The 27,858-nt window shown below is 47.8% G+C and overlaps 1 protein-coding gene and 1 long non-coding RNA gene across 7 annotated transcripts; one reads left to right on the forward strand and one right to left on the reverse strand.

The window, feature by feature from the left end:
* The first annotated feature begins 356 nt into the window (after positions 1–356).
* tsc1b (TSC complex subunit 1b) lies at positions 357–19,575 on the forward strand. 6 transcript variants are annotated; one of them, XM_055513257.1, is made up of 24 exons: positions 357–599; positions 2,885–3,101; positions 3,212–3,315; positions 3,473–3,625; positions 3,914–4,058; positions 4,229–4,383; positions 4,464–4,537; positions 4,631–4,809; positions 5,038–5,156; positions 5,513–5,678; positions 5,772–5,893; positions 5,996–6,089; positions 6,288–6,398; positions 6,540–7,164; positions 7,317–7,360; positions 7,875–8,041; positions 8,329–8,511; positions 8,597–8,707; positions 8,947–9,069; positions 9,433–9,620; positions 9,901–10,074; positions 10,234–10,339; positions 13,035–13,095; positions 19,511–19,575. In XM_055513257.1, the coding sequence occupies exons 2-24, from the start codon at positions 2,993–2,995 to the stop codon at positions 19,558–19,560; spliced, it is 3,363 nt and encodes a 1,120-aa protein (XP_055369232.1). In that variant the 5' UTR covers positions 357–599; positions 2,885–2,992; the 3' UTR covers positions 19,561–19,575. The 6 variants fall into 6 exon arrangements, with proteins under 6 accessions (XP_055369232.1, XP_055369231.1, XP_029024413.1 ...); XM_029168580.3 differs by lacking the exon at positions 19,511–19,575 and adding an exon at positions 19,267–19,283 and having other exon boundaries at positions 359–599; XM_055513256.1 differs by lacking the exon at positions 19,511–19,575 and having other exon boundaries at positions 13,035–13,169.
* Positions 19,576–25,559: 5,984 nt separating this feature from the next.
* Positions 25,560–27,157, reverse strand: LOC114866611 (uncharacterized). The gene is made up of 3 exons (XR_003787731.3): positions 25,978–27,157; positions 25,786–25,902; positions 25,560–25,698 (listed from the first exon to the last, which is right to left on the reverse strand). It is a non-coding gene; the product is annotated as an uncharacterized LOC114866611 (long non-coding RNA).
* Between the last annotated feature and the right edge of the window lie 701 nt (positions 27,158–27,858).

A 27,858-nucleotide genomic window follows, 5' to 3' on the forward strand; every position in this document is an offset into this window, starting at 1 on the left:
CATTGTTAGACTCACGAGAAAGTGTTTTAGTGAAAAGATGGATTAATAGTAACATTATTTTAGTTTTGTATTATTTTATTTTGACACATTTAGACTAAAACTAAAGTAAATGTTTGACTTTCGTCGTCACAACCTCTGCATGTTGTTTTTTAAAGACGTTTAAAGACTTTAGTTCTTTAGTTTAGTTTCAGACTTTATTTTCTTTGGCAGAGATGAGTTTCATCATCAATCGCTCAACTATCTTGTTATAAATCTAATTTGCGCGTGCGCTCTTCACATATGGGTCACGCGGAACCGCATTACACACGCTTCATCCTTCCACCATCGAGGAGATGGAGAAAACAATGTTCTCTGTGCTTCAGAACGGGTGATTTGGTGGGCGCAGTTTAAGGCAGTATTAATTCTTTGTTATGTGTCATTTAATTATCTTCCTGAATCCTGTTTTGTTCATCATTTGCGAACTTTGTTGCTGCGAGTTGCGGGGCGCTAACTTGTGGGATTAGTTTGCATGCAACCCGTCGGCGGAGGCTCACTGTGGTGGGATGGGCTGTGAGGTGTTCAAGATGGCGGCGCCCTGTGGAGTGGAGCTACTCTAACAGGTAAACAGCTCCTATTATTTAAGTCAAATGTGATTTTCGTGAGGCGAATCTCAACGCACATAAGCTGTGTTAGTAAACACGAGCCGTCCAGCTCGTTCCTCCGCCGACTCGACGCGGCTGACAGGCGGGATGAGTCCTCGACCGAGTGAGAGTCGCTGCTCCCAGCTAATGTTAGCTGACGGCGGTGCTCTGACTTGTTTTTGGACAGACCCAGGGATGGATTTAGTGGATGTCGATGCTTTGAACACGTCACCGTCACGTTGGTTGTCTAGGGTTCACTCTTGACTGCGATGCTCGGATTGTCAGAGAAAGGATTCTAGGATATTTCTTCGAATAACCGGATAAAGTAGTTTACCGAACCCTGCCCATTGTTCTCTGCGAGTTGTTTACGCCAGGCAGCAGACAGCGGTCAGTCCCCGCACAGCCGCTGCCTCACACACCACCAGTCCCATAATCTGCACTGCTTCCACTGTTTAGTTGCTTCCACCGTGCGTGTATGCGTTTGTGTTAGTTAGGTGCACCACAATAGAAGGTTCCATTCATCCTCCCGCATCACGCCTCCTTCCTCGTATCCGCAGCAAACACGTTTATACGTTTCATCATTTCTCCACAAACGTCAGTCTTCAGTTTCCAGTTGACAGCGTGCGTTCAGTTGACCTGTCAACTCTCGGTCTCTGCTGCCACTACGGATGGAATTGATCCATGGAAATGGATCAGTAGTTTCACCGTTTGACCCCTTTCACCTGTCAGTCACTGCACTGGGCTCACTGACAGGGATCTTTGTTGCATCGTTGGTTAATCTGTGAAACATGGATGGATTTTACAGACGCCTGGTCTGCCGAGAAATTGTCCAAAGGGTTTTAATCATTTGTGACAGTCTTATTTATTGTATTCATCTATGTTATGTAATTTTTTCCCTAAAACCTACTGTACAGGAATAAATACACTTTATTGGCTAACTTTGACATCTTTAAGTGGACTTAATAAAACGTGTATATTTCTATTGATACCAGACTTTTTTATCTTATAACTGTTGGAATGAGGAAGGTTTGGGATTTGTTTCTCCTTGTGTTATTCTGAATCATCAAACAAGGTGGTTTGACTTATAAACCTTGAAATATTCATACAGGAGGAGCTGAAGCTGCTGATAACGGGTTGTAAACAGCCAAATGTAATTTCAGTGCGAGCCTGGTGCTCAGGCTGCATAAAGCGTCTTTGTGTCCCGCTGAACCCGCTGCGGTCTGACATCACACTGAAGGTGTCTCTTGTTTGTGCCTCTGACCTGCGTTTGTGAGAAGGGGTCGCTCAGACCCACTGTTCACATCCTCATAACCACATGACTGAGCAGTTCATTGATAACACCAAGCATCATTGTTACTTGTTTCCTCTTATCTAAGTTTTCTAACATGTGACTCCATGTTGAAATGTTTCGTCCTATTGAAGCTTCATATTCAGTGAACGGACTGAACACAATAGGATCCTCATTGTTTTCTAGTACATTTTGTGTAGTGAGAACTGATCAGAGCTGATGAGATCTGTGGAATCAGGGAAGATGTTGTTTGGTGACACATCCTGCTCATCTGGATTAGCTCTACTCTTTGCTTTAAATGACTGAATCTGTGACTCACCTACATTTATTATAGAGAAAAGAACATTGACCTAAAGTGTTAACCACATTTTAATAGGTGGAAATATTCATTTGTTCATAGGGTTGTTCAAATGTAGCACACCCCACTGTCTGTTACATCACTTTTAAATTCAGACAATCCGCCCTAAAACTGACATTACTCATTTATGTTCACGCTTAATCCGTTTGATTTTGGTGCATTATCATTATTTACCACAAAGTAGCCTCAATGTCATCAACACACCCAGACCACATCAGCTCTGCAGACTCAGGACGAGGGAACTAGCTCGAGCTGGTGCCTGTCATGTCAGGAAGTCTCAGGGCTTCCCTTTGAGAAATGCTCCGCCTCCGTTTGATGCCCTGAAATGCTCAGAATTCCAGAGCGTGTGTGAAAGGAGCTAGTGAGAGATGCATTTCACCCAGTTACAGCCACAATCATTCATGTCACATGGGGATCAGACATCATGAAACATCAATGCTCTCAAACTAAAAATATAGTTAAAGTAAAGCAGTTAAATGATGTTATTGTTAAATTGCCCCTTTGCTGAAACCCTGTTCAGCCGTCCAGAGCGGAGATTGTCATGTGACGTCTAATCCTAGATCAGATCTCTGACTAATTCTGGGAAATGTTTATGAACTGGTCTCTGTGTGAACGTAGAGGTGCCTGGAGACTGTGTTGGTGGGTGGCCCCAGGAGTCCTCCAGGCAGCCAGGGACAGACACCGTGACAGAGACCCTGCCTCCCTCCCCCCAGCACTGCCACCACCATGGCCAGGGAGCAGCTCAACATGGGGGAGCTCCTACCGCTCCTGGAAACCTCCGACCTCCACCAGCTAGAAGAGATCCGAGGCCTTATCAATGAGCAGCTGAGCACTGGTAGGACCGCTCAGCATTGTATGATCTGTTACTGTAGCACATCTGGTAACAGCTGTGATCTTATGAAACAGAGTCAAGTCTTCTTTTACTTTTATGTTTCTTCCTTTAAGAGCGAGGATCTATGCTGCTCAACGTGCTGGTGGACTACTTCTTGGAAACAAACTCTACCCAAACCATCCATATCCTCTCCTCTGTCAGAGAGCCACACGATAAGGTAAAAAAAACTTCCTTAACGTACGTCAGAACTAAAATAGCAAAACTTTGCTGTAAGGTCAGTTTTGCCTGGTGCTGATATCTGCATGGATATACTGTAGAGCTGCGGCTGCACCGTTTCCCAGTGTTAAAGATCGTTTGGCACTTTCTCTCTCCAGCACCTTCTTGACAAGATGAATGAGTGTATGACCAAACAGGCTTGCCGACTGCCCACCCTCACCCTGCTTGGCCACGTTATCCGCAAGCAGCCGTCCTGGATCCACAAGATCGCTCGATACCCTCTGCTGCTCTCGCTGCTCAAATGCCTAAAGGTAACGGAAACCCTGTGATTGGTGACGGGTATGTGCCTAGATACAGATCAGAGCATTTCACCTATCTGAATTTAGAACTTCTGTGACCTGAGCTGCGTTAAGTTAATATACAGTGAATTTGTACATTTAGTTCTGGTCCTTGAAGCTAACTAATGGATAACTGGATTTTGGCTTTGCCTCTTGCTGTGGTTAGTGCACAAGTAAACCTGTAATATGAATTTAACAAAAACCTAGTACGCCAGAAGATTTTTTCCAATGTTTTTTTTTTTTTCCCCGATGTTTGCTCAGACGGACACAGACGTTGTGGTGCTGATAACCGGCGTGCTGGTGCTGATCACCCTGCTGCCCATGATACCTCAAGCTGGCAAACAACACCTTTGGGAGTATTTTGACATTTTTGGTCGACTGGCTTCCTGGAACCTTAAGAATCCTGGTAAAAACCTTTCCTTGTATTTGCTGCATTATTTGTTTGATCTCCCAAGGTTTTTTTGCCCAGAGTCCTGTGATCTCAGGTGCTTACCCTGAGAAGGACGTATATTTGGGTTTGCTTTGTAAGCTGAGTATTGCTAGCTTGGATTTGATTTCTTACTTTCATGCATCCAGGACATGTGTCAGAGGTCTACCTGATCCACCTGCACGCCAGCGTCTACTCCCTCTTCCATCGTCTCTATGGCATGTACCCGTGCAACTTTGTGTCCTACCTACGATCCCACTACAGCATGAAGGAGAACATGGAAACATTCGAGGAGGTCGTGAAGGTGAGGATGTCCCTGCACTTGGTGTGTGTGGGCTTTTTATCACATCATTTGCTCATGCAAATTCTGTGTTTCTCCTTCAGCCAATGCTTGAACATGTGCGTATACACCCAGAACTGGTGACAGGAACAAAGGACCACGAACTCGATCCGACCAGGTGAGTTGTGTTATTCTGAGCAACAAAAGGAAACATTTTTAGTTCCAAACATAATCCATTAACTTTGATGTATGATTTTATGCTTTGCCTTAGGTGGAAAAAGTTTGAAGTCCACGATATCGTAATTGAATGTGCCAAAGTGTCTCTAGACCCAAAGGAGGCTTCCTGTGAGGAGGGGTATGCCACCATGCCTGAGAACGTTTACCCCCAAATCCACGTGCGACCTCAAGACTGCACTTCCAGCCCCTACGCAGACCTCCAGAGCAGCTATGGTCAGGAAACTAAAATTAATACAACATGTGGATAATCACACTTTGTTCTGTGTGTTTAGGACTTTGTTCACCACAGCACTGCTGACGTGATAACTATGGTACTAATGGCAGACTAAACAAGACTTAGCTTACAGGGACTTGTGAGGGGTGAAAGAGTAGAGGAAGCCCAAAGGCTGTCAGCTGGAAGCATGTAAAGATTGATCAGACTCTTTGTCTTCTTGACAACAGGCAGCTCATCTTCGACCCCATTCTCGACTCCCCGGCAGCCGCTCCCCCCGCCCTTGTCCTTGCCTCCCTTCTCAGGGACACAGTCCTCCTACCGCAGCCCACAGACCTCCAGACGCCAGGTAAGAACACCCATAACGCAGTCAGCAGCTGTGGGAGACTTGGTTTTAATGCCAGAGTCCTGCGTGTGTTCCTGTTTGCTGCTGCCTGTCATACACGGCCGTGTTTACACGCCGTACATCACCTGTTCCATGCGCTGTGTTCGTTACCTTTGTCCCGACACGTTTCTGTAGATCTTTTCCAGAGCAGAATGCCTTGAAATGCGATAAAATGCAATCTGTTCCTTTTTGGTACCAAGTGGGCAACAGAGGGGAGTGGTTTTGGTTCTTGACCCCCTGTGGTCTGTCCCTGTGTTAAACCTTTAAGCAGACCATAATATAAATGTAGTTCACATTTATAAATGTCTCTTTCTTTGCAGAACTCCACCTGTGAACTCAACTCTTCCTGTGGGGCGAAGGACCCTCTGTGGAGCCCCTCCTCCCTGTGTGGCATGGCCACGCCCCCTTCCTCCAGGGGCATGTCACCCAACCTGGAGCTCTCCTATAGTGCCTCACACCTTCCCAGCCGCTTCCCCTGCACATCAGGTTAACATGGTTGCTGGTGATTTACTTTTTTAATAGTGACAAATGGTGACGTAATGGTGTTTGCTTGTCTGGTGATTCTTTCGATTGGTGTAGGAGGGAAAGGAACACCTGCCTCCAGCACCCCAGCCACATCCTCTCCACCTCCCACGCTGTCAGACGACTTCCCCATAGTCTCCTTACCAGCCTCCACAGTGCAGTCCAGCCCACCAAGAAAGGTACACGTGTTTGTGTCATAAGAAAATTATTTGTGGAATCCATCTTGACAATGTTTCCATAAACCTGATTTCATAGTAGCAAAATAACACAACTCCTTTCAGGATCGCCGACATGGAGAAAACAGTAAGCCTGCACTGGTGAGACAGGAGCCAGTGAAAGATACAGAGAAGATCTCAGAAGTGACTGCAAATAGAGGTTAGTCATAATCACAGCAGAGGTTTTAGTGCATCAGAAGTCAACCGTGTGTACGCTGTTAGGACACACTGACCTGAGAGCTGCAGCATTCCAACTATGGTTGGCTTTGGTTTAGTATCAGTGAAACTGTGACGATGTCTGACACCAGATGGTGAATTATTGTCACCTGAACCGTCTAAATGTATTCATCTGATGCAGGAGCTGCTGAGAACATCTCCATGACTTTGACAGAACTGTCTGTCTTCATGGAGAAACAGGAGGAGGAGGAGAGGGCGCTTCAGCTGAGAACAGAGAAAGAACGGGAAGAGGGTGAGTGAGGTTTAGAAGGCAGACGTCATCCTAGTCGCAGAAGAAGCCCACCAGAACCAAATCATGCTGCATATAAACACACAAACATTCCACCACATGCTCTTACAAGCAGGTCTAACGCCTGGTATGTTTTTGCTGCAGCTGCTATCACGGAGGAGCTGCTGAAGATCACTGAGGAGAAGCCGGAGCTGTCTGCTCTGAGGGGCTTTGACTCTCCTTTCTATCACACCACTGAAACACTGACTGGCAGTCAGATACAAGACGAGACCATCCCCAGCGCGCAGCCTGGTCCCGTCCAGGACACGCACAATGTCTTATCAACACCAGACAAAGCTGAGATTGCTGCCGGCACCAGTGTTGCTGACGGTGAGAGAGGAGTGGGCGGTGCAGGAGGAGACAGCCTCGAGCAGTCCTGGTCCTTCCAGTCGTGTTTCACCCCCATCGATCACCACCTCCATCGTAGCCCCTCCGCTCCGGATGACGAGGTGGAAAAGTTTGGCATGTTCTCCCCAAGCCCGTGTAGCAAGACCCCAGCTCCGGTGCCATACGAGTCGTTCTTTGACCTGGCTCTGCCCAGGGCCGCCTCGCTCTTCATGGGTCAGAAGACTTTGGAAGCGGTGCGCAAGGCAGCATTGGAGAGGCTGTCTCAGCAGGAGGAGGGTCTGGAGGACGGAGAGGAGGAAGGCCTGGTGGCGGCTTCACCACTGGAGGTGCTGGATCGCATGGTTCAGCAGGGGAGCGACGCTCATGACAAAGTTCTTAAGAGGTACAGTAGGAGATGTAAGAAAACTTTGGTTTGTTTCAGGTCTGCTTTTCCCTCCAGGGAATTGGCCACATGTAATGTAAATGTAATAATTCACTGAAAAAAGCAAAACCTCCCAGAGGGATAACCGTAATAAACATTTTCTGCTGTTACAGATTACCTTTGCCAAGCAAGTCAGCTGACTGGACACACTTTGGAGGTAAAGCACCGCCACACAGTATAATGGCTGCATCGAGTCACAGGCTGGGTTTGTTCTGAGACATGAATGGTTCCAAGCCGGTCGTGGACTTTCACATTTCTTACCACTTTTCACATTGGTGTAGAGTAGAACTAGAATCATAATAATGATCATAAGGCTGGATGTCAGGTGGATGTGGCTCAGTAACACTTATTATGTGCTCGTTCCCTAATCCAGTGTGAAGTAGTGCAGCTGTATTGGTTCCTACATACAGGAGCATATATTGTGCGTCTTTTTTTTTGAGATGTACTTATTCACAGCACGTCTTTGGTGTCTTTGGGGTCAATTAGCTGTTGTACAGAAAACTAATGTACTTTGCTTTAGGTGAAACACTAACAAATGCATCCCATGATTCTCTGTCATGTTTACTGATGCAGAGCCTGATGGACTGATTCTGAACAGTGATGTCCAGCGTGTTCTGCAGCAGCTGCATGGAAGCGTCTTACTCACATTGTTATTACCTTGGCCTCCACAGGCTCGGCTCCGCTGGATGAGCTCCACACGCTGCGCAGCCAGCTGCTCCTGCTCCACAACCAGCTGCTGTACGAGCGCTACAAGAGGGAGCAGCACGCCGTCCGCAACCGACGCCTCCTCCGACGCATCATCAACGCCACGGCGCTGGAGGAACAGAACAACGCCATGGTGAGGACGCACATGCTGATACAGGATGATTAGGATGGTGTGACTAGAGGTCACAGCTGTGCCACCTGTGACAGGACCAAGAAACCCATTATTAATTCAATACTCTGTAGCGAACACATGCAAAAATACAGATGTTTGTTTTGAATTGCTTTACTTATTTGTAAATACCTATTTAGAAATTATTGAACCCCAATCAAGGATTTATTATGTACATGTCCTAGAAGCATGTAGACCTTTGATAACCTGCAGTCCACTTTGTGATGGTTCCTTTGCATATGTTCGTGCAGAAAGACCAGTTGAACTTGCAGAGCGTGGACATCTTGTCTCTGAGGGAGAGTCTGCAGGTGGAGCAGCAGCGCTACCGGCAGCTGTGGGACGACCGGGAGACGGTGGTGACCAAGCTGCACAGCCAGATCCGGCAACTGCAGCAGAGCCGAGATGAGCACTACACCAAGAACCAGGAGCTCCAGGTACAAAGCAGTCAGAAGAAAGGCTGCACGTCACTGCACGGTTAAAGGATCACTTCAGCTGATAACACACAAACTGTGTCTTCAGATTAAGTTGCAGGAGAATCAGAAAAGGATGGATGAACTGGAGGCAGATCTTCAGAGGGCCAACAACAAAGTCTGTCACACTGGACACTTACTCAACCAGACGAGCATTAAGGTAAAGAAATATGAATACTGGTGTTTATACATGTATATTGTACGTAGTTGAGTAACTCTGTTCTATTTACCTATCATGTCTGGTCTGTTCTAAAAGAAATGGTGGTTTTCTGGTGCTACTTGGACTTTTAGTTGAGTTCATGGAATCAAGGCTCCTCATATATTTGTTGACAGAGTTGGTTTGCAGCCTAATTGCAGCTTTGCCCTCCATCATCATTATTTGTCTCTTGTGTCCTTCAGTTGAGCAACAGTGAAAGCACCCAGCAGCAGATGAGCTTCCTGAACAAGCAGCTGCTGCTCCTCGGGGAGGCGCATAAGCTGTCCATGCAGGAGGTGCACCACACGGGAGCTGATAATACCAAGGTACTGCGTGTGTGTGTGTGTGTGTGTGTGTGTGTGTGTGTGTGTGTGTGTGTGTGTGTGTGTGTGTGTGTGTGTGTGTGTGTGTGTGTGTGTGTGTGTGTGTGTGTGTGTGTGTGTGTGTGTGTGTGTGTGTGTGTGTGTGTGTGTGTGTGTGTGTGTGTGTGTGTGTGTGTGTGTGTGTGTGTGTGTGTGTGTGAATAAAGGCAAACTAATACAGTTTATTGGGCATTTCCTGTCCTACTGAGGTGCTGAAAGCTTTGGTATTAGTTTTATTTAGAGAAAAGAAGCTGAACACTGCAGCTACAGCCTCATTTGTTTTGTTTCGTCCTCGTTTGTCTCACTCTACAACAATCCACCTCCCAGGAGACGCAGATGCTTCAGGAGTCCTATGGCAAAGAGGTGGAGACGCTGAAGCAGAGCCTCCTGGTTCAGGGCCAGAAACTGGAGGCGGCGCAGCAGAGAGTCACTGAGCTGGAGACACACCTGTCCAAAAAGGAGCACCTCATTGCAGAGCAGAAGAAGTTCCTTGAAGATGTGAAGTGTCAAGCAAAGTACGTATTTCAAAAAAAAAAAAGTTCAGTTTACACACAGCTGTTAAAACTGCAGATAATGAGCCTGGAAGTGTTTCATGTCTGTATGAGGCAGATGTTTCTGTTTCTCATCCCAACATACACTAGCTTCTTAAGTCAGCCACATACTTTGTTTGCATTGAGCAGCAGGTACAAAGCTCCTGTAAAAACCCTTTGGAAGTCAGCCCCTGCTTCGTGTGCCAGTGTTTCTTTCTTTGTTGCTGTTATTGTATCATTGTACTGTGGCTCTTTGTCTGTTCAGGGCAGAGCTGCAGGCCTCAGACAGCAGGTATCAGGCTCAGAGGAGAATCACTCAGCTGCTGCAGACTGAGCTCCTGCAGCTCTACAGCAGGGTGGAGATGGAGGCTCCAGCCAGCAGCAGCTCTGGCTCACCAGCAGGGGGCGGCGTTGACACACACACTTGTGCTGACGCCAGGTCAGGCTGCTGTATTGTGCTTATATTATAAGTGTGCCTAGTTTTAGCTGTTAAGCTAATGGTTATTTTTACTGCCTTGTATTTAAAGCCCATCATCACATGTTTTTGAGTGTTTATGCATTGATCTTGGTAATAAGCTGTAACTTCTTTCCCCACCAGTATCACGGTGCAAGATGGACCAAGTAAAGCTCACACCAACGAGGAGATGGGCAGCAGAGGCTCTCCTCAGGGCAACGGCAGCACTTTATCGCCAGGGCAACCCAAGGTGAGCAACTCTTCCAAGTCGACAGCCAACTCGTTCAACGGCAGCCAGGACCTCGCCCCGCCCCTGCTGCTGGAGCCCTCTCTGTCCTGTCCATTTGCCACCCCGCTCACGCCCCTGGCCCCCGCCGACGCCCCGCTCACTGTGGGCTCCTACCCCAGCGCCAAGAGCTTCCTGGGAATGAGGGCGCGTGAGCTGTTCCGCAACAAGAGCGAGAGCCAGTGCGACGAGGAGCCGCCCCCGCCGCACCTGGCCGGCCTCGCCCACGTGCTGAAGACTGAGCTTTGCGTGGAGCCGCCGTGCACAGCGCTCACGGCCCCCGCCGGCCCCGTATCTTCTCCCATTCCAAGCTCGTCCCCGGCCCCAGCTGCCGCCCCCGCTCCTCTCACTGTGTTCACCAAGGAACCCCCACCTGAACGCAGGCAGCGGGCGTCCAGTCAGGAAAGCCCTCGCAGGAGGGCAGTGGCAGGACGCGGCCAGGCGGGGGCGACTCGCCTGCGGCAGCAGCAGCTCAAGATCATGGACTACAATGAAACACATCATGAGCACAGTTAGAGACACAGAACTGAGCCGGACGCGGGGCGAGCTGGGAGAGGCTGAGGATTAACAATAGAGAAGAGCTACAAATCAGCAAAAGAGTAACATGTCAGCAAGTCTTCAGTGTTATTTGTTCCATTCCCATGAGTGGACAACAGGATTTCCCCTTTTCTCATGTGTTCCCCTGAAGAATTCAGAGTAAGGCTCTACTTAGGAATATTTTTATAAACAGCAGATGTAATAAATTTCCGATGGAGGCGACCGACTAACGAGCCGAATTACAAAAATGCACAATTTCCCAAAGAACAAACAAAATATTTAAAGAGCTTCACAACAAACGAATTAACCGAGACAATGGGAAAATGTTTTATTGCGTTGGATCTGAGCGTCTTAGAGACAGTGTCACCATCGGTTTCAGTCTGTATCTGCTGGTTCCTGGGGACCGACCCTTTATGTCCAAGTCAGTGTCATCAGCTGGACGTGAGCTTGGCCATCATTCGTTTCCTTCATTGTGTTGCGCTAAAGTGATTTCAGAGGTGGAGGAGCTCAGAGATCTTTGCTTTATTCCAGGAGAACCTGGAATGTGCCCTTTGAATGAGTCGAAACCTTCCTTGTGTTTGGTCAAAAAGAAGCTGGCAAGGAATGAGTTGGATGTGATGTGCTTCTCATACATCAGCAAACGAAAGGAGGAAAGTGTTTGAGGTTCATGAAATGGAAAAACCTAAACTTTTTAATGAATTCAACAGTTTGTCCCAGGTTTATTTTTTATCTTTTCCCATATGACGTACACACACACACACACACACACACACACACACACACACACACGCACACACACACACACACCTACATATCCTACACCAGAGACCACGTCAGGTCAGTCCATGAAAACCCTCTTGTTTTTTATTGCCAGCTGATTTTGGAAGTGCCATTAAAACGTATTTGTTCTGGCTTTATTCAGACAAATAGACGTGTTGTTTCTGTTTAGGTGTGGTGTAAAGTGTGGGAAACCACGTTACCTGTCTAATACTTTATTTTCCTCGAGTCTGATAAACGTCCTTACCTCCATTAGCGTTGGCGTTAGATCCTGTTGTCCACTGGGAACTCCTGCTGTCATTTTCTTCTGCCTCGCTATCTAAAGCATGTTCAACAATCCACTAAACGCCAGCTGTAACAAGACAGAAGGTACAATCAGCACAAACTGAAGACACCGGGACTCGAAGCGAAGCTGGATATTCTGGGACAAAATGGCAAAAATGAAGTTTTAAAGCAGTGGCTTGTGTTTAACTGTGAACAATAAAGATCGTCTTTAATGTTTTGCACTACAATCCTGAGCTCGGCTTCGTTTTTGCACTTTAAACAGACGTTGATACAGGACAGGACAGCTTTTTACACTTGATTAGCTCAAACAATAAATGAATCTACGTCTCACCTGTTGAACCCTTAATGAACCTGTTTCGTTAATGAACTGTTTTCATATCTGTTAAAATAGATGTTTAATTTAAAGCTTAAATCAAAGTTTCAACATGTTGGAAGCAGTTTTCTCAAACGTTGCTTTTGAATATTTGGTCAAATGCTTAAACTTTTGCAAAGTACATTGTTAAAATGGAAAGTTTTAGATTTTTTAATTAGTTTATTTTTAAGTCTAACAGCTTTTCTCTTTAGATCATCAGATGAGATGGTTCTTGGATCACAGTGGTTCTGCTGTGGTTCTGCTAACCCGCCCTCCTGCTCGTTGTTCTGATCCAGCAGAGGACACTGTTGCTCCAAAAACCAACACCACGTTGAGCAGCCATGTTGGGATCAACAGGTTCTGGAATGATAGATACAATGTGAGACTGGACATGGAGGGAATTCAGAACCATAACTTGTTAATATCAGCCTAATCAGTCTAATTAGTAATTTACCGTCCACCAATACCCTGTGTGCATGTATTGACACACATCTTCACTTAATCTATGTATTTTGTTAGTGGATGACATTCTGTGAGGAAATGGAGACTCCTAAAAAAACTAAAGTATCACATCTCAATCTGATCAAATCACTATGATTGATTTCTACTTTTAAACCTTATTTCTTTATTTTAAACCTTTGCACCCTTCTCTTCTTTGCTTGTTTTTGTTGTGTTCATGCGACGGTTGGTGTGTGTTTGTTTCTCCAGCTCCTGAATCCTGGGGCTTCACTGCTAACTCTCATCTTGCTATCGGAACTGGATTTTCTTTGTGAGTATAACCGACCAAGTATGATTAGTTTATCAAACGCGTGCATATGTATTTCATAAGAGCGAGTCCAAAAAAAGTGGTATGATTAATTTACCAGCGTTCCGCAGGGTCAAGGAAATTGATGCAGGATAATTGGGCACATAGGGAATCCTTGGCAATTTGTGCTTTCAGACTCTACTTGAGAAATTAGATGTCAGTGCAAATGTGAAATTGCTCCTCAATGTTCTCAAAGATTCCATGAAAATTTAAATATAAATCGTAAGTATTTCCAGCAAAGGGATTCTTCCTTTTTTTGTGTGCCAACTTGAAATGAAGCCCTGTGAAAATGATCTGAATGAAGTGAAAGTGTGAGACGGGGGGAGACATCCAAGCTTATGTAAAGTTCGGGGCTGCACTCCGAGGAGAATGTCGGGCTCTTGCTGTTGGTAAAATCCTCATGCAAGAATTCATTAGATTCTTTTTGACAGGAAGTAAAGTTTGAATTCATCTGAAGATGTGTAATTATATTATTCAAGATATGTACACCTATAATGCAAATAGGGCTCAGACGCTGTGTAGCCTACTTCTTTCCACAGGAGAAGTTGGATGGAACAAGCGTATGACACGGGAATAAATTACACAACAGTGCAAAGAATAATTTATGCAAATTAGCAAATTTCTTCAGTTCAACGGGTCACGGATTGATCCAAAATTGAGAACCATCATCCTAAAAATCATCTGGTCTCTCACATCACTTTATTTTTCAGTAACGCTCAGTTATATTTTAAGGATTTTGTTTCAGTTACATGAATGAAAATGAAAATTAATAAATCATCACCATCACAGAGTCAGATCAAAACTTGTGGTAAATTTTATATTAATGCAAGATCAAGATAAACTGATCACTTAAAAGTCTCACTCTAAAATCCTAGTTCTATTTAAATGTAAGTGTTTATTCCTCGTGGACAAACAGCAGAAGAAAATGCTAAACAAGTATATTTTGGGTAAGCTTACTACATACTGACACTGTGGAAAACGGCTTCATTTGTCCTCATTAAAAGCTTAAAAGTCCATGAATAAATAATCATTAAAGGGGATACTTTCCCCGTTTTTATCTTCGGACTTATGCAAAACACACTCACTGACTAAATAAATATGCTCCATAAAGGCTGTTTAGACCCCCCCCCCACGTTTAGATGGTTGACATGCACCTAAAGATGAGATCCTACATTGGCTGTTGGTTCTGGAGGGAGAAATTGGACCTCCGAGAGTGAACTTAATGCAATTAAATGAGGATGATGAGATGTTCTCTGTATGTGCTGCTGGAATCACTAAGCACGGCAGAAATCAAACTTAAAGGCGAGAAGAAAAGAAGAGAGTGGGAGATGAGCGTGCACCGGTCCCAGCGGTTTAATTATTTTAATTATCTCTCCTCTTTCAGCTTTCCTAAAAAAGAGGCCATTAAAGGATGCCCGTTTGGGTTAATGTGATTAAAAAACAAGATGGAGGGAAAGATGAAAGGCTGCAGATGTCAGTGCTAATCAGGGGAGTTAAAGCTGCTATTTGTGAACTGGGACGGTTGTTAAAGCGGCTAGAAAGTGCAGCAGTGTGCGTGTTTTTTAAATACATTTCTCCTTACTTCAAAACACTTCCATTCCTCAGCCTCTGTTGATAAACTCCCTCTCATGCATCTGCTCAGACTGGAGCCATGTTTGATTCTTACGCGCTGCGTAAGTGCGCTGGCAGCGGGTCAGGCAGCGCTGCAGTCGGTCCCCGCTGATGAAGGAAGTGATGAAAGAACATTAGCAATTAGCTGCAGCGCAAAGGAGCCACAGTTAGCAGCTTAGCAGTATATGCTTTTAATTCTAAGGCATGAAATGAGAAATTGTGGCCATTTTATAAAAAGCTTCCGAATCACCTTCATAAAGCGTCAATCATGAAGGTGGAGGGAAACAGAAACCAGCCCAAGTTCAGCGGCTACAATTCTGAAATCAGTCATCAGAGAAAACAGACGCGTCATGTTCCACAGACGTTCATTTACATGTTTGGATTTCTGCCGGTTCTGACATCACAACAGACAGCGTGCGTCCGCTCCGATAACGCGGCTCGTGGTGGACGTCAACGCGGCTGCAGAGCTCGACATTTGTTCTTCCTGAGCACAAAGCAGCGCAGGTGTTGAGCCCCAGAGTGAGAGGAGGAACAAAGATCTGCGTTCCAACTGAATCAGGCAGGAGGAATGTCCTGTGTGTGCAGGATGGACGTGGGCCCATGCAATATTAAAGCGGGCGTGTGCGGCGGCGGCGCTGCTCGGCGTCGAGCGGCGGCGGCGCCGCCCTCGCGGCTTCACGGCTTCACGGCCATCAGCGCTTCCCTCAAGGTGACACTTCAAAGCGGGCACACAGACGTAGCGGGCCTGGCTGTCGGCATGGAGCCAGCCCCCCCCCCACCTCAAAGACACAGCTCCCACCCCTGCTGGGCCGGGTCAGCGCCAAGATCCACACCGCCCGGCGCCTCGGGAGCCTCTGTCAAATACGCATCCCCACAAGCTTAATTAATAACGGGCCGCTCCGAATGCGAGCCCGATTCTGCAGCCGGCTTCTCCTCCGCTCGTGGTGGTGAGTTGTGAGGCCTTGACAGAAGGCAGACAAGGAGCGCAGCAGCGGCTGGGGAGCATCCAAATCATTTGAATTTCGATGATTGGGATTCACATGCATTATTCTCCGCGCTTTAGAACCTCTTGTCTGTTGTGCTGCCTGCCTGCCCCGTGTGGCTGTTTCCTTTTTTAAAGACGTCTCTCTCGGAGCCGCTGCTCGGCCCGCCTGCCTGACAGCCGCTGTAGCAGAACACGCGGGTCCGGGCCTGGAGCCGCCTCTCAAACCCACGGGGAGGATTTGATCGATATTTTCCGACCCGTCTGCAGTATCGCGCTCAGATGAAAGCGGAGAGGAGGAGACGAGGCGGTTCCATCGGGTCGTGGGGAGGTGCCCCTGTTTGATGTGTGTGGAAGCTCCGGGTCCAGGACCGGCCCGGTCTGTGGGCGCCGGGTCACGAGCGGAGCGGCAGGAACCTGATGAGAGTTCAGATTTGATCCTATGGAGCCGCTGCCCTGGTGACACCCCCCCGTCAGTCCTGAGACCATGCTGCTGTACTGTGTTCTCATTCAGCGCGTGTCCTCCTCTGCTGGATCCTTGAAGAGACGAGCAGCAGCTCAACAAGCCTCTAAAAGCAGTGGTTAAATGCTACAAAACTCAGAAACATAAGGTCTGCGAGTACGAGCGCAGCCACAGGAGCATTGCGGCATTTAGGGCAAGGAGCTAGTTATGCTCGTGACACTGATATAATTAGGTCGTAATAAATAAGGAAGGCAACGGGGAGCGAGGCGATGGGCGAGAGGGAACGATGCAGCTGTTTACCTGCACACAGGCTCCGTCTCCTCTCCGCGCGCTCCGTGTCCCACTTCTGTAAAGCCCATAAGATGGACCCGGCCTTGAGGGGCGAACGCGGGCGGACGCGGTGCGAACGCGGGGCGAACGCGGGCGGACGCGGTGCGAACGCGGGGGCGGCCGGCTCCAACAAAGCCTAATTAGAGCACTTAGTGCACAGCGAGGGCAGGTACGAAGGGTCTCGGCCGCTAAGCCTCTTTAGACGGGGCTGCAGCCTCCCACAATCACACGCTAATTAACTTGATCAGCCTTCAGCTCTCCTTCAGGTTTGGCAGAGTGGGGGAGGCTTAGTTTAGGCCTCCATTGAGATAATAGTAGCAGAAATGAGTTAATCTCTCAGTCTATGTGTGTTTTATCGCCACCAGTGCTGCTGTATTTCAGGCGCTACCTGCTGTTCGTCTTGGCGACATGCGTGTGCATGAGTCAGCCATCGCTTTTAATAAGCAGAGCTTTACCCACAGATCCTTCTGTGATTTGCATCTATGTTGGACACGAGGCGTAAAGCGGCCGATTGATTCATGGCTCGTCCCGTTCCGGAGCGAGCGAGAGGGAGGAGAGAGGACGGCCGCAGATTTATTATCAAGCTCAGCGACAAAGGGAGGAAGAGCGCGCGCATATGTTAATCCTCTGGCTGAACGATGATCAAAGCCGGGAACAAGCTGAGCCCTGCTGATCGCCTCGGGGCAAGCGATGCTCTCCAAGCAGCTGGCAAAGCGCGTAGACGCGGAGTAAACACGTAGTTAGAAAAATCAATAGCCGAGGTTCAGGCCGCGCTCGGCGTGAAGGTCAAAGGAGCCGGCGTGCGGAGCACGGAGGGAGGAGGAAACAGGGCGCTGTTAGGCCAATTTAGGAGAAGCGCAGTGTTTACAGCTGAATTGTGTCCAGGCGTGAAGGCGGTTCAGGCAGAGGTGACGGCTGCACTAGTCTGGTGAAATATTAAAAACCCAACATGTGAGGGCTGCACTCTGCTTTGGACCGAGGACCTCACCTCAGCTCATCTGGATTTCAAAGGAAGCAGGATTTCCTTTTTAGTGTCAAGCACCCGGCGCGGCTCCTTTGTTGCGGCTCTCCTGTCCCACCTTCGTTCCTTCGCTGACCTGCAGAATTCCCATCAGGCCTCTGCCTCCGACTCCTCCACTGCTGTGGGAACGAGTGGCATCGCTGTGATCCCATCCTCAAAGCCTGCTTTTCCTCCCTCCATGCTGATAAACAGTATATTTCTCCCGCGTGTTCCCATGTAGACGCGTCTTTAATTAAAAATACTAGCTGTCACACTCTGTGAATTATAAACGCGCGTCTTTGTTTGCTGATGGCTGAATAATTAAGACGACTTAGCTTCTTAGCCTCCAGCCTGGCCGCCTCTTGACTTCCTCCACATCTGAAGCGCGTTGTTTTTGTGATTAGTCACTTTGTTTTATCTGTTAATGACGGCTTCCCTCAGGCTAAATACCTGATTTGTGCTCAGCAGTTTATTTATTCATTTGTACTTTTGACGTGTTAATCTGCATAAGCGGCGCCGAGCTCCACCAGGACCCCAGCGTTTCTCTGCACCTGTCAATTACTACAAATGTGAAGCACCAGGAAGCAGCCGCCTGGTCTCTGCACCTTCACCAGGGCACGGGTCGTCCTGTCAATCAGCCTCATGCAACTCGTTTTGATGGAGATGTTGATATTAAGCCTTCATCTCCATCTGCAGCACGGATGAGGCAGAGCAGCTGCTAATTAAGATTGACGAGCGAGCGAATGAGCAGTTTGACCTGCATATGTTACATAACATACAGATGTTTGCAGGTGTTCACTTCCTGTCCACGTCGTCGAGTCACACATTAAAAACGCTACAAAAGTATTTTCACCATAATTTTAGCCAAAACCAGAAAAAGTTCCTAATTACAAAGCAGCAAACTCACATTTTTCCAACAGGAGCTCCTGTTTTACAGAATGGTCACCAGCTCCCTGACTAATACGTAGTTGCTCGGTGACCTGTGATTTGCTGCGGTGCGTGCGGCTCGGCCCTGCAGCAGGCTGCTGGACACGCCATGCAAATGTTCCCAAATGAAATGATGCGAAATATCAACAAGCTCTGAGTAATTGGGGTTGATAAAAAATGCATGGAGGCAGTGGAAGTTCTCTGTTTCTGCCCTGACTGTGAGAACGCACACAGACCGACGCCTCCTCCATCAACCACAGAGCTGCTGGTGCATCGTCTGCAGGACCAGCCGACCTCATTTGTAGACAAACAACTTCCACTACATTCACAATAGACTGGGATTCTCCATCGATTCACTAGGAATAACAGTGAGTCAGGTTTTATTGACCATTTGTCCAGATTTCTCATTCAGGACTCAGTGCAAACTCTGATTTGACTCCAGGAAGAGGATGATGTGATGACACAAACAGACCTAATCATCAGAAATGCATGAGTGTGGCTTTGTGGCAAAGATCAGCACTTTGTTGCAAAACCTGCAGATGTGGAAAAATAGAAAACAGCAGGAAAGTGAACGCCTGCTCTGTAAAGGTGGAAGAAGGATCCGATGTGGCAAAAAGCTCATCAACGAGTAACATAAGTTACAGCCAGGACATGAAACACACCTAGAATGACTCACTCACTTCTAGAATGACTTTGAGCAGTAGCTTGGTCTTATTTTCTTCTTTGGTGACTTCCTGCTTCGAAGGCATCAATACTAATGTTTGTTTGTTTTTTACTTCAAATTCAAATCTGATCCAACTCAGCTGTGTTTGTGTGTGACAGGATGAGTAGCTGTAAAATCATGCATCATCCAGGACGGAGCAGGTGAATATGAGGGTTCTCCATACAGACTGTGTGTTTGTGCTGAATCCAAATGCCTCAAAGAAAAGGAACCTGTAAAAAGACGACTAATTAATATTTGATGTTCAGCTGTAGCTTCTAAACATGCTGTCAGAAATGATCCCGCTTACAGTAGATGGCAGGTAACATTTCTCTGAACTCTGAGTTCTGTATTTAATCCATGCAGATGAAAGGATGATCAGCAATCCAGGAAACAACCGTGTGGCAGCGCACTGACGTCAACAGCTGTTCTCCAACAAGCGCTTTGATGACTCATTGACAGTGGAAGCTCCCGATTGCCACTTTCACTAACTGGGGAAATGTCAGCATCTGCGCTCAACAGAGGCTGATCACAGTATCTGCACAGCTCCAGCTGCCACAACCAGGCAGTGATAGAAAGGCGCTGGTGTTAATGGATGTGAGAGCAAGCGTGACCTTCTCCAAAGAGCAGATCTCTGCCTCTATTAACAGAGGCCTTTGCTTCGGTGCAGATCAGAGCCTTGGCTCAGTCTGTGCCACAGGGAGAAGCCAGACAAAGGTAATTGCACGCCCCTCTGCCCATTCAGCTCCACGTCAGGACTCAGGGGAGGGACGTACAGAGAAAACACACGCAGACAAGTAATGATTAGGTTATTAGTGCCAAGGTGACTAATTATCTAATTGTACTGTCAAAAGGGTGAGCGGGGGGAGGCCGGGCTGCAAGGTGAGGAGGGGAGCGGAGCAGAGGTGGAGTGCTTGGAGAGCCGCGGTGCAGCCCCCCCCCCCAGGCTGGGCTGCAGGGGGGGCTCCCTCACCACAGCTCCTTCCCTGCGGCATCACCCCAACCTGCTGTTCAGGTCCCGCTGACATCTGCTCGTAGCACGACACGTCCTCCCTCCAGCCCTCGGAGGCCGGAGCCCCCCCCCCCCCCCCCCCCCCCCCCCCCCCCTCCACCACGTGCACACACATGGCCACACGCCTCCCTGTGCAGATGTTTCGGTCCCTGGGACTTGCCTGCACGGAGAGCGTCAGCCCCGTTTGATGTGTGATGAAACGGAATAGAGCGAGCCACTCTGGGGCTCGGGGAGCAAATGGGGGAGAGGAGGTGAGGAAGGGTAGGAAGGGTACAAGAGGGGAAGGGAACGGGGAGGAAGGGATCATTACAATATCAATCAGAGGTTGGGCACAGAGCACAGGGTTGGGATGTCTCTGCACCAGAGGTCAGGAAGCTCCGGAGAAGGAAGAAGAAGGAAGAAGAGGACGGAGGAGGGGAGGGGAGGGGAGGGGAGAGAACAGGTGGCGAGGCCATAGATGGAGGTAAAACAAGATGAGAGGAATGAAAATAGTCAAAAAAGTCAGGTAATAAATAAGAAAAAGTGGAAAAGGGAAGAAGGTCAAAGGAAATAACTGAGTAAGTAGGTGCAGGAAACAATGAAGAAGGAGGGGCTTTTAGAAAATAATAATAATACAATTAGGACCGAGGAGATATGTGCAAAACTAGGAAGGAAGGAACTAGGAAGCAAGAAAAGAAATAAAATGACTAGAAGAATAAAAACTTAGCAGATATTAGAGGAGAACTGGAAACGCGTCAGTGTTACAGTTTGGTCCTCCGACCTCCAGGGCGGCGCCCTTCACTTTGCTCTGTATTAGACCTGTCCCACTTCCTGTTCCTCGCTCTGTGGACCCGACCTCAGTTCCACGCTTTGTAACTTGAAGTCAGAGTTTAGTCAGTAAGTTTCAGCTGCAACCATTTGTTTTTCAGTCAGTGAGTTGGTTTCAGTTATAGCGTCTGTCTTTGCAGTGGCAGGTTCTAGTTCATCAGATAGTTCCTGTCTTTAAATGTTGTCCTTGATTCGTACACAGAAATGAGACAAGAGCAGAAAACGGAGAAAAGAGAGAGGAAAAAAATGTAAATACGTGAGTATTTACACTTCTTCCTAAGTAAAGATACGACAAAAGGCCAAATGGAAAGACACATGGATGTGACATCATCATAGGACAAGAATGAAGAACAGGAAGGAAAAAGGTGCATATGAAGTAAATGAGAGAAACACATCAAATAACAGAAGAGAGAAAGAGTCAGGGCTCATGATGAGAGAAGAGGAGCCGAGCGTCCTCTCCTGTCTCCTGTCTCCTGTCTCCTGTCTCCTGTCTCCTCGCTGTGAGGCTTCTTTGGCTCCTGCCTGCATTCTTCTGTTCCCTCTCAGTCTAATCTGCTCCCTGCGCACTATGTTAATTACTGTTGTGAAAGAAAACAGCAAGTTAATGACGATGGCACGAAGGGACGGCGAGCGTGATGATAATGAGGATGAGGATGATGATGGTGCCATTATGGCTCCCACTTAGCGCGGCCAGCGCGGCGCCCCACATGTAAAAGTTGGAGCGGAGGAAGTGGGTGAACGGAGCTGACTGGGGATCAGGTGAAGCTGTGAATGGGTTAGCAGTTAAAGATCAAAGTCAAAACAAAGGCGCGTTTCAAACGGGCCCAGAGAGCTGGCAACAGACCCGCGGCTCCTCTGATAATACTTAGATCTATAAATGTTTCTTTTTTTATTTATTTATTTTCTTATTTATTTTTAAAATTATTCATCGCCATAATAATTTGGGCCTAACAAGCACTTGAGGGAGACGGCTTCCTTTTGCATCTCTTCCCCTACTTTTTCAGTTCCCGCTCCGCGGTGCTGGGAGCTCGGGGATTTGGGGGCACTATTAGAGAGAATTTCTTTTATTTGCTGCTAATGAATGATATGCATGATACTATTTTCTTTTTTCTTGTGTACTTTGTGGGGGTAACTGCGAGGATCGGAGCAGGAGCTGGAGAATTCAAGGCTTTGTTCATTTAACCCTGTTTTCGCCTTTGGAGCGGGTGCATGAGGTTGTTATCATCACTTTGCTGGATTTCCAATTCTAATGTGCTATCATACTTCACTTGACACCAGTGCCACGGCATAGTTTGACTTTGTTTTGCTATTTTCAGCCGTGCTGTGTGTTTTTAAGACGGGTTAACTGGTCTGTAGATATAGGAGACGCACAGCAGGTCTGTAAACATCTGGCTCCTAGAGAAATAACTGCACATTTGTTCTTAGTTGTTTGGTTTTTTCATCTTAAAATGATTCCAACCACTGTTTTATGTCCACATGTTTCCGGAGCAGAGCTCTGGACTCGGCGTTGGACAGACTGTCGCTTTATTAATCACCTTTGCTGAGTTAACTCGCCTATAAACCCTTCTGCGATGTCACATGTACAGATCATTGGCTTAAACGAGAGCAGACGACACATAGAAGCAGGTTTGTGCTCATTTATGGACTCTGGTACAAACTCCTGCTCTCTGTTTCCAACATTTTGTTCCAAAATGCTGGTGCCAGGAAGGTGACTCCTGCTTCCTTGGTTCCAACCAAACATTTTAATATTTAATAGTGCAGAAGTCAACTTGCAGTAATTGTAGGAAGGACGTGATCTGAGTTGGAGCCAGTGAAACCGATGACTGCAGCTTTTATTTAGTTTATGAAAACATCCAATTAAATCCTTTAGTACATTCATAGCAAAGAATCGACTTGTTAATGTGGCATTTGTTCAGTGGATCCAGTAGAAGCCTCCCACTGTATAAAGTATTCATTTGCTGTTTGTGTAAAGATGTTGAACGCCGCTTGGGAAACGCTGACCTTCACCTCTCTATTCAGGAAATAATGCAAATGCCTTTTAAAGCGGCGTCTCAGTGGACGCTCACACAGACCCAGTAACAGGCGCTGCTTCGCTGCAGTGACGGCTGCACCACCATGTTCCTAATGTTAAAATAGCAGCACTCGGAGCCGAGCGCGGCGTAAACATGGCCTGTAATGACCTCCCTCCTGACTGCAGAGAGCTGCTCCTCTTCAACCGTCCCTCCTCCTCCTCCTCCTCCTCCTCCTCTTCTTTGGTCTGAAGTGTGTGCCGACCCGGGGCCCCAGGACTTTGAAGCTGCCTCTCTGCCACCTTCTGCCTAAATCGGAGGCTTCAGATGGGAGTTGATGCTATTGTCTCCCATTGGATTGTGCTGCAGGAAGCTTGTGTGATGAATGTTTGAGCAGCAGTGGACCGTTCCCATGCTGAGAATCACACTGGAGGCTTCACACGCCTCACCAGTCCTGCTCTTTACCTCCTACTGTGGACCGCGTGGACCGGCATCAGGGGCTCTGGGTCTAAAGGTCGACTCTGAGTACAGCGGAACCAGACTGACCAGTGATAAAACCTTTACACGCGGCAGCGGACACGGGAATAAAACGAGCACAGACGTCTGATCAAGGCCTCGGAGGATGAGCTGTTGAATGGGCCTTTGTTTGTCTAGTTGCTCAGAGGGAGGGGACCGGCTGGAGGCGGGCCACATGGGGAGGACCTCCTCTCCCCGGTTCCGTCAGCCCACCTGACTACTGGCTACGGTGCCAGACCTGCCCAAGGCGAGGCCACGGGCCGGGCCTCCCGTGGGCCCGCGCAGCCTGAGCCCATTAGAGCAGCGCCGCCTCCACCCGGCCTGGGTGGCCCACACCCAGCCCCCGACAGCCCCCACAGCCCCCACACAGCCACACAGCCGCCCACAGCCCCCACCCAGCCCCCCACAGCCCCCACAGCCCCCCACAGACCCCAACCAGCCACACAGCCGCCCACAGCCCCCACAGACCCCCACAGACCCCAACCAGCGCTACCGACCCCACCCAGCCCAACAGAACCCAAAGACCCCACAGCCCCCCCCTCAACATGCCGCTGCTCTCCATCCTCTGAAATGACTCCATTGTTTTCTGCTGTGTGTAACAGGAGCAGTTTGGAGGCAGGTGTTTTGGCTCCTTGTCCTCAGGCTGCGCTGCTTCTAAACCCACGGTCCTCTGAGGCTCCGGCTTCCACTGTTTTTTGGGAAACAAATCCCAGGAAGGTGTTTTACCAGTTACTGACTGTTGACCACCTGTGGTGTGGATTCGCTCTCACTCACCAGTGTTGACTCACAGTATTTCTGCCTCTGCCTTTTGTTCTGAAGTCTCAGACTTAATGGGACGGAGCAGCTTCGATTGGTGCTGGTGCTCAGATATTCTGAATACGCTGTGATTCTGACTATTGGAGTCTTTTTAATCTAAATGAAGCTTCAGGGCGCAGCACGGACCCTGCATGTGAATCAGACCGTGCACGGGAGCTGTGGAAATATCAGGAGGGCAGATCCGTGTTCAGCCCGGCTGTGGATGGAGCTTTTCCATGCGAGCTTCTGAAGTGCTCTGTAATGGTCCAATTTATAATTCATCATATGTGATTTGCCAGATTGCCATAAACTTGGGGAATAAAAAATTGTGAGTGTTGGGTTTTAACATTTTTTTAACATTAAATATTTATCATCCTTGATGGAAATTTAAACTGTGTTAAATTCTTTGCCCTGAATATTGATTACTTCTAATTAGAAATGCAGTTTGATCGGAGCATCAGCAGCTTTTTGTGCTCTGCCTCCTTCCACCTTACAGCGTTAGACCTTGGAGCTGGTGTTTACCTGCCCCCAGATCAGTTTGAATGTCTTAAACACACACGCTATTGGTTGTGTTTAGGATGTGAATACCTGTGATGGAGAGAAGGCGTCAAACTGCGACTGTCACCGACACGCGACTGGAAACTTACTGAAAGGGTTAGAAACAAACAGCCAGTTGGAGAAATCCTGCTCTCTGTTTCTACATTAAAGTTTGTATTTATATTATAAGAGAAATTGTGATCATTTATTTCAACAGTCTAAATTTTCAAATTGATAATTGTTTTTCATGTTATAGAAGAGCAACAATTAAAATCAAAATTTTAAAAATACAATAATTTAGTACAATTTTACAATCTATTACTTGTTTCTACTAAAAATGTTTTTCCTACAATTAGTTTGACAAGTAAAATACCAATAAAGTCCTCAGCAACAACATTAAAATCCGTGATGACGTGTTTTCAATTTTTAATAAATAGTGAAACAAGGAGCAAATGAGCCTGAAGCTGAAATGCTGCTTTTTGTCCCTTCATCTAACTTTAAATGCTTCTTATGCACGAAGGACTTTTGAAGTTTGACACATAACTGAAAAATAAAATGAATTCAGGAGCAGAACGTCGCTGAGTTGCTGAACAAACACCTTTTGGGGCCACGACGAGCTGCTGTACAGTTCGTAAGGTGGATGTGACTCATTAGCGGAAGTCAGAGTAGCTACAGCTGTTTTTGCTAATGTGAGCAGGGAGGAGGAGGAGGAGGAGGAAATGGCGGGCGTTGAGGTGGAGCTGCTGATGTGACACAAAATGGAATGAAAGAAGATAAAGAGGAAGAAGGAGATGATGGAGCTCGTCGGCGCGGGTTCGGCATGAATCGTGGCAGATTATGGAGCCTGTGGAGATCTTTGACTCGCGTTTTCCTGCCTCCTGTGTTGACATGAGAGTGAATGAGGTAATGCAGGGAGCTCAGGGGTGCAGGCTCTGCTCCCACCTGGGCTTTGAACCTTTTCTCACCTCACGCTCGGTCTCTGGTGTGTCTTGGTACAGTGGAGCATGTCACACAAAGAAATTAAAGATGGCAGTTTACAGGGAAACACTCGGCTGTGGCGCTGACGCGTCTGCAAGAAGGAGCTGACAAATTGATTTAAAAGGATGAAGAACTCCCCAACCCACAAACGCTCCCGTCACCTTTTAAAGCGTATTTACCTCCCGTCTGTTCCCGTTTTGTCACTTTGGGAGCGTCTGCGTACTTTGCGCTCTTTCGTGTGTTTGCGTGGCTGCATTCATGTCTGCATTCATTTTTCATGCTTGTAATAGCTTCTTTGGAGCCGTTGCTATCAATCCGTCGCCTGTGTTCACAAGCAGGACTGCGACTGCTCCTTTGTTGCTCACAGCTGTCCCACATTAGGATCAGCCACTATTCCCCCGGCTCAAAGGCTTTCACAGGCCTCGCTAATTGGCTGTAATCTGCTTTTAAACTCCAAAGCCAGCAACCGTGCAGCCTCCAGTTTACAAGCAATTAATGCAGCGCTGGTCACGCCGGGTGAAGGTGCTGCATCTGGACGTGGGTCCAGATACGACGTGTGAGAGGCAGGGTCCAATGTTGGTCCACGTCGCGTGGACCCGCGTCGCGTCTGGACCCTCGTCGCGTCTGGATCCGCACACGACATGGGTCCAGATACGACGTGTGAGAGGCAGGGTCCAATGTTGGTCCACATCGTATCTGGACCCACATCCTATCTGGACCCGCGTCGTATCTGGACCCACGTCGCGTCTGGATCCACACACGACGCGTACGCCGGCGCCGGTGGGAGCAGTGAGGTCCAGCGCTGCTGCCGTGGGACCTTGTGGGAAGAGGCCGGGGTTTGGTGTGAGTCGGGTCCGTGGGGACGGCGCTGGTTCTGGGGACTGGAGGGGTTCCCTTCGTAGGTGCTGATGATAATGATGCACGGAGTTGGCGAGGATGGAATTTGCACATGAAAATCTTCTCCCTTCGCGCTCCGTGCGTCTAATGTGCCGCCGATGACAATCCCTGCCTCTCACAGTTTATATGCAAATGAGCGCTCTCAGCTTCCTCCTCCTCCTCCTCCTCCTCAGAGAGTCGCCCAGCGGAGCCGATAGACGCACACGTAGAAAGGCAGGAGACAGAGAGGGGCTTTTTTGTTGTGTTTTGTTTGTGTTTGTCTTGTTTATTTTTAAAAGGATTTTTAAAAGATGATAATATATTTTAATTTTTCCCTTTGTTTTTTTCCTGAAAGGAAATATGCAGATTCTCGGAAGAATTTGAAATGTCAGACTGTTCTTTTGTGTTTAATTGGAACATAATGCCAGTAGTCTAAATAAAGTGTTTGTATAATGGCATTTTTTTGCTTCTTCCTCAGCAAACAACGCTCATCGTCCCCACAGGAGGCTGCGCTGCCTGTCTGATCATAGATATAAATACCATTCCTCTCTGCTGCCTCCGACTACAGCTCAAAGTTAGAGGAGGAACCAAAGGTCGCATCACATCACGCTGGAAATGAAGGTGAGTGCAGGAGATTTGATGGAACGCAGTGACACGATCAACGGGGCGTGAAGCACTTTAGCAAATAAAGGAGCATTGAGGATCGCGGCCTCGAGGCCCACTTACATTCAACAGCCTGGTTCCTGCAGACGGATCCGCTTTGACTCCGCTGCATTGTTCTGCTCGTCCAGCAGCACGAGGCCCAGTTTCAGGCTCATTAATTGATGGTTTGAAGCTGATGAACTAAACTGCAGCTCACTGTCAAAACGAGTGACGAGGCTGGAGGTTTCTCTCTGATTTCCCGGCCGTTCAGAGGAGGGGCGGCTTCATGTCAGCCTGCTCCTCCGTCACGGCCAGTTAGTTAAAGCAAATGCAGGCGTTCTCCAGAGACACGCCGGCGTCGGAGGGTGTCAATCACAGCGAGTCCAGGGCATTCACGCCACAGCTCGCCTTCAGCAACTTTTTATTAATTTAATAAACATCCCAGCGAGACTGAGACATGTGGACCCACGTACCCTCAGACAACAGCCAGGCTCAGGCTAATGAGACACACACACACTCATAGACACAGACACACACACACA

This window comes from Betta splendens, chromosome 12, assembly GCF_900634795.4.
Source record: "Betta splendens chromosome 12, fBetSpl5.4, whole genome shotgun sequence".
Classification (NCBI taxonomy): domain Eukaryota; kingdom Metazoa; phylum Chordata; class Actinopteri; order Anabantiformes; family Osphronemidae; genus Betta; species Betta splendens.

Bases quoted from the DNA above. Each gene is read 5' to 3' on its own strand.
- tsc1b (XM_029168577.3), top strand. From the start codon at position 2,993: ATGGCCAGGGAGCAGCTCAACATGGGGGAGCTCCTACCGCTCCTGGAA. The intron at 6,090-6,287 runs GTTAGTCATAAT...CATCTGATGCAG, and splicing joins AGAAGTGACTGCAAATAGAG to GAGCTGCTGAGAACATCTCC. The intron at 8,708-8,946 runs GTAAAGAAATAT...TGTGTCCTTCAG, and splicing joins TCAACCAGACGAGCATTAAG to TTGAGCAACAGTGAAAGCAC.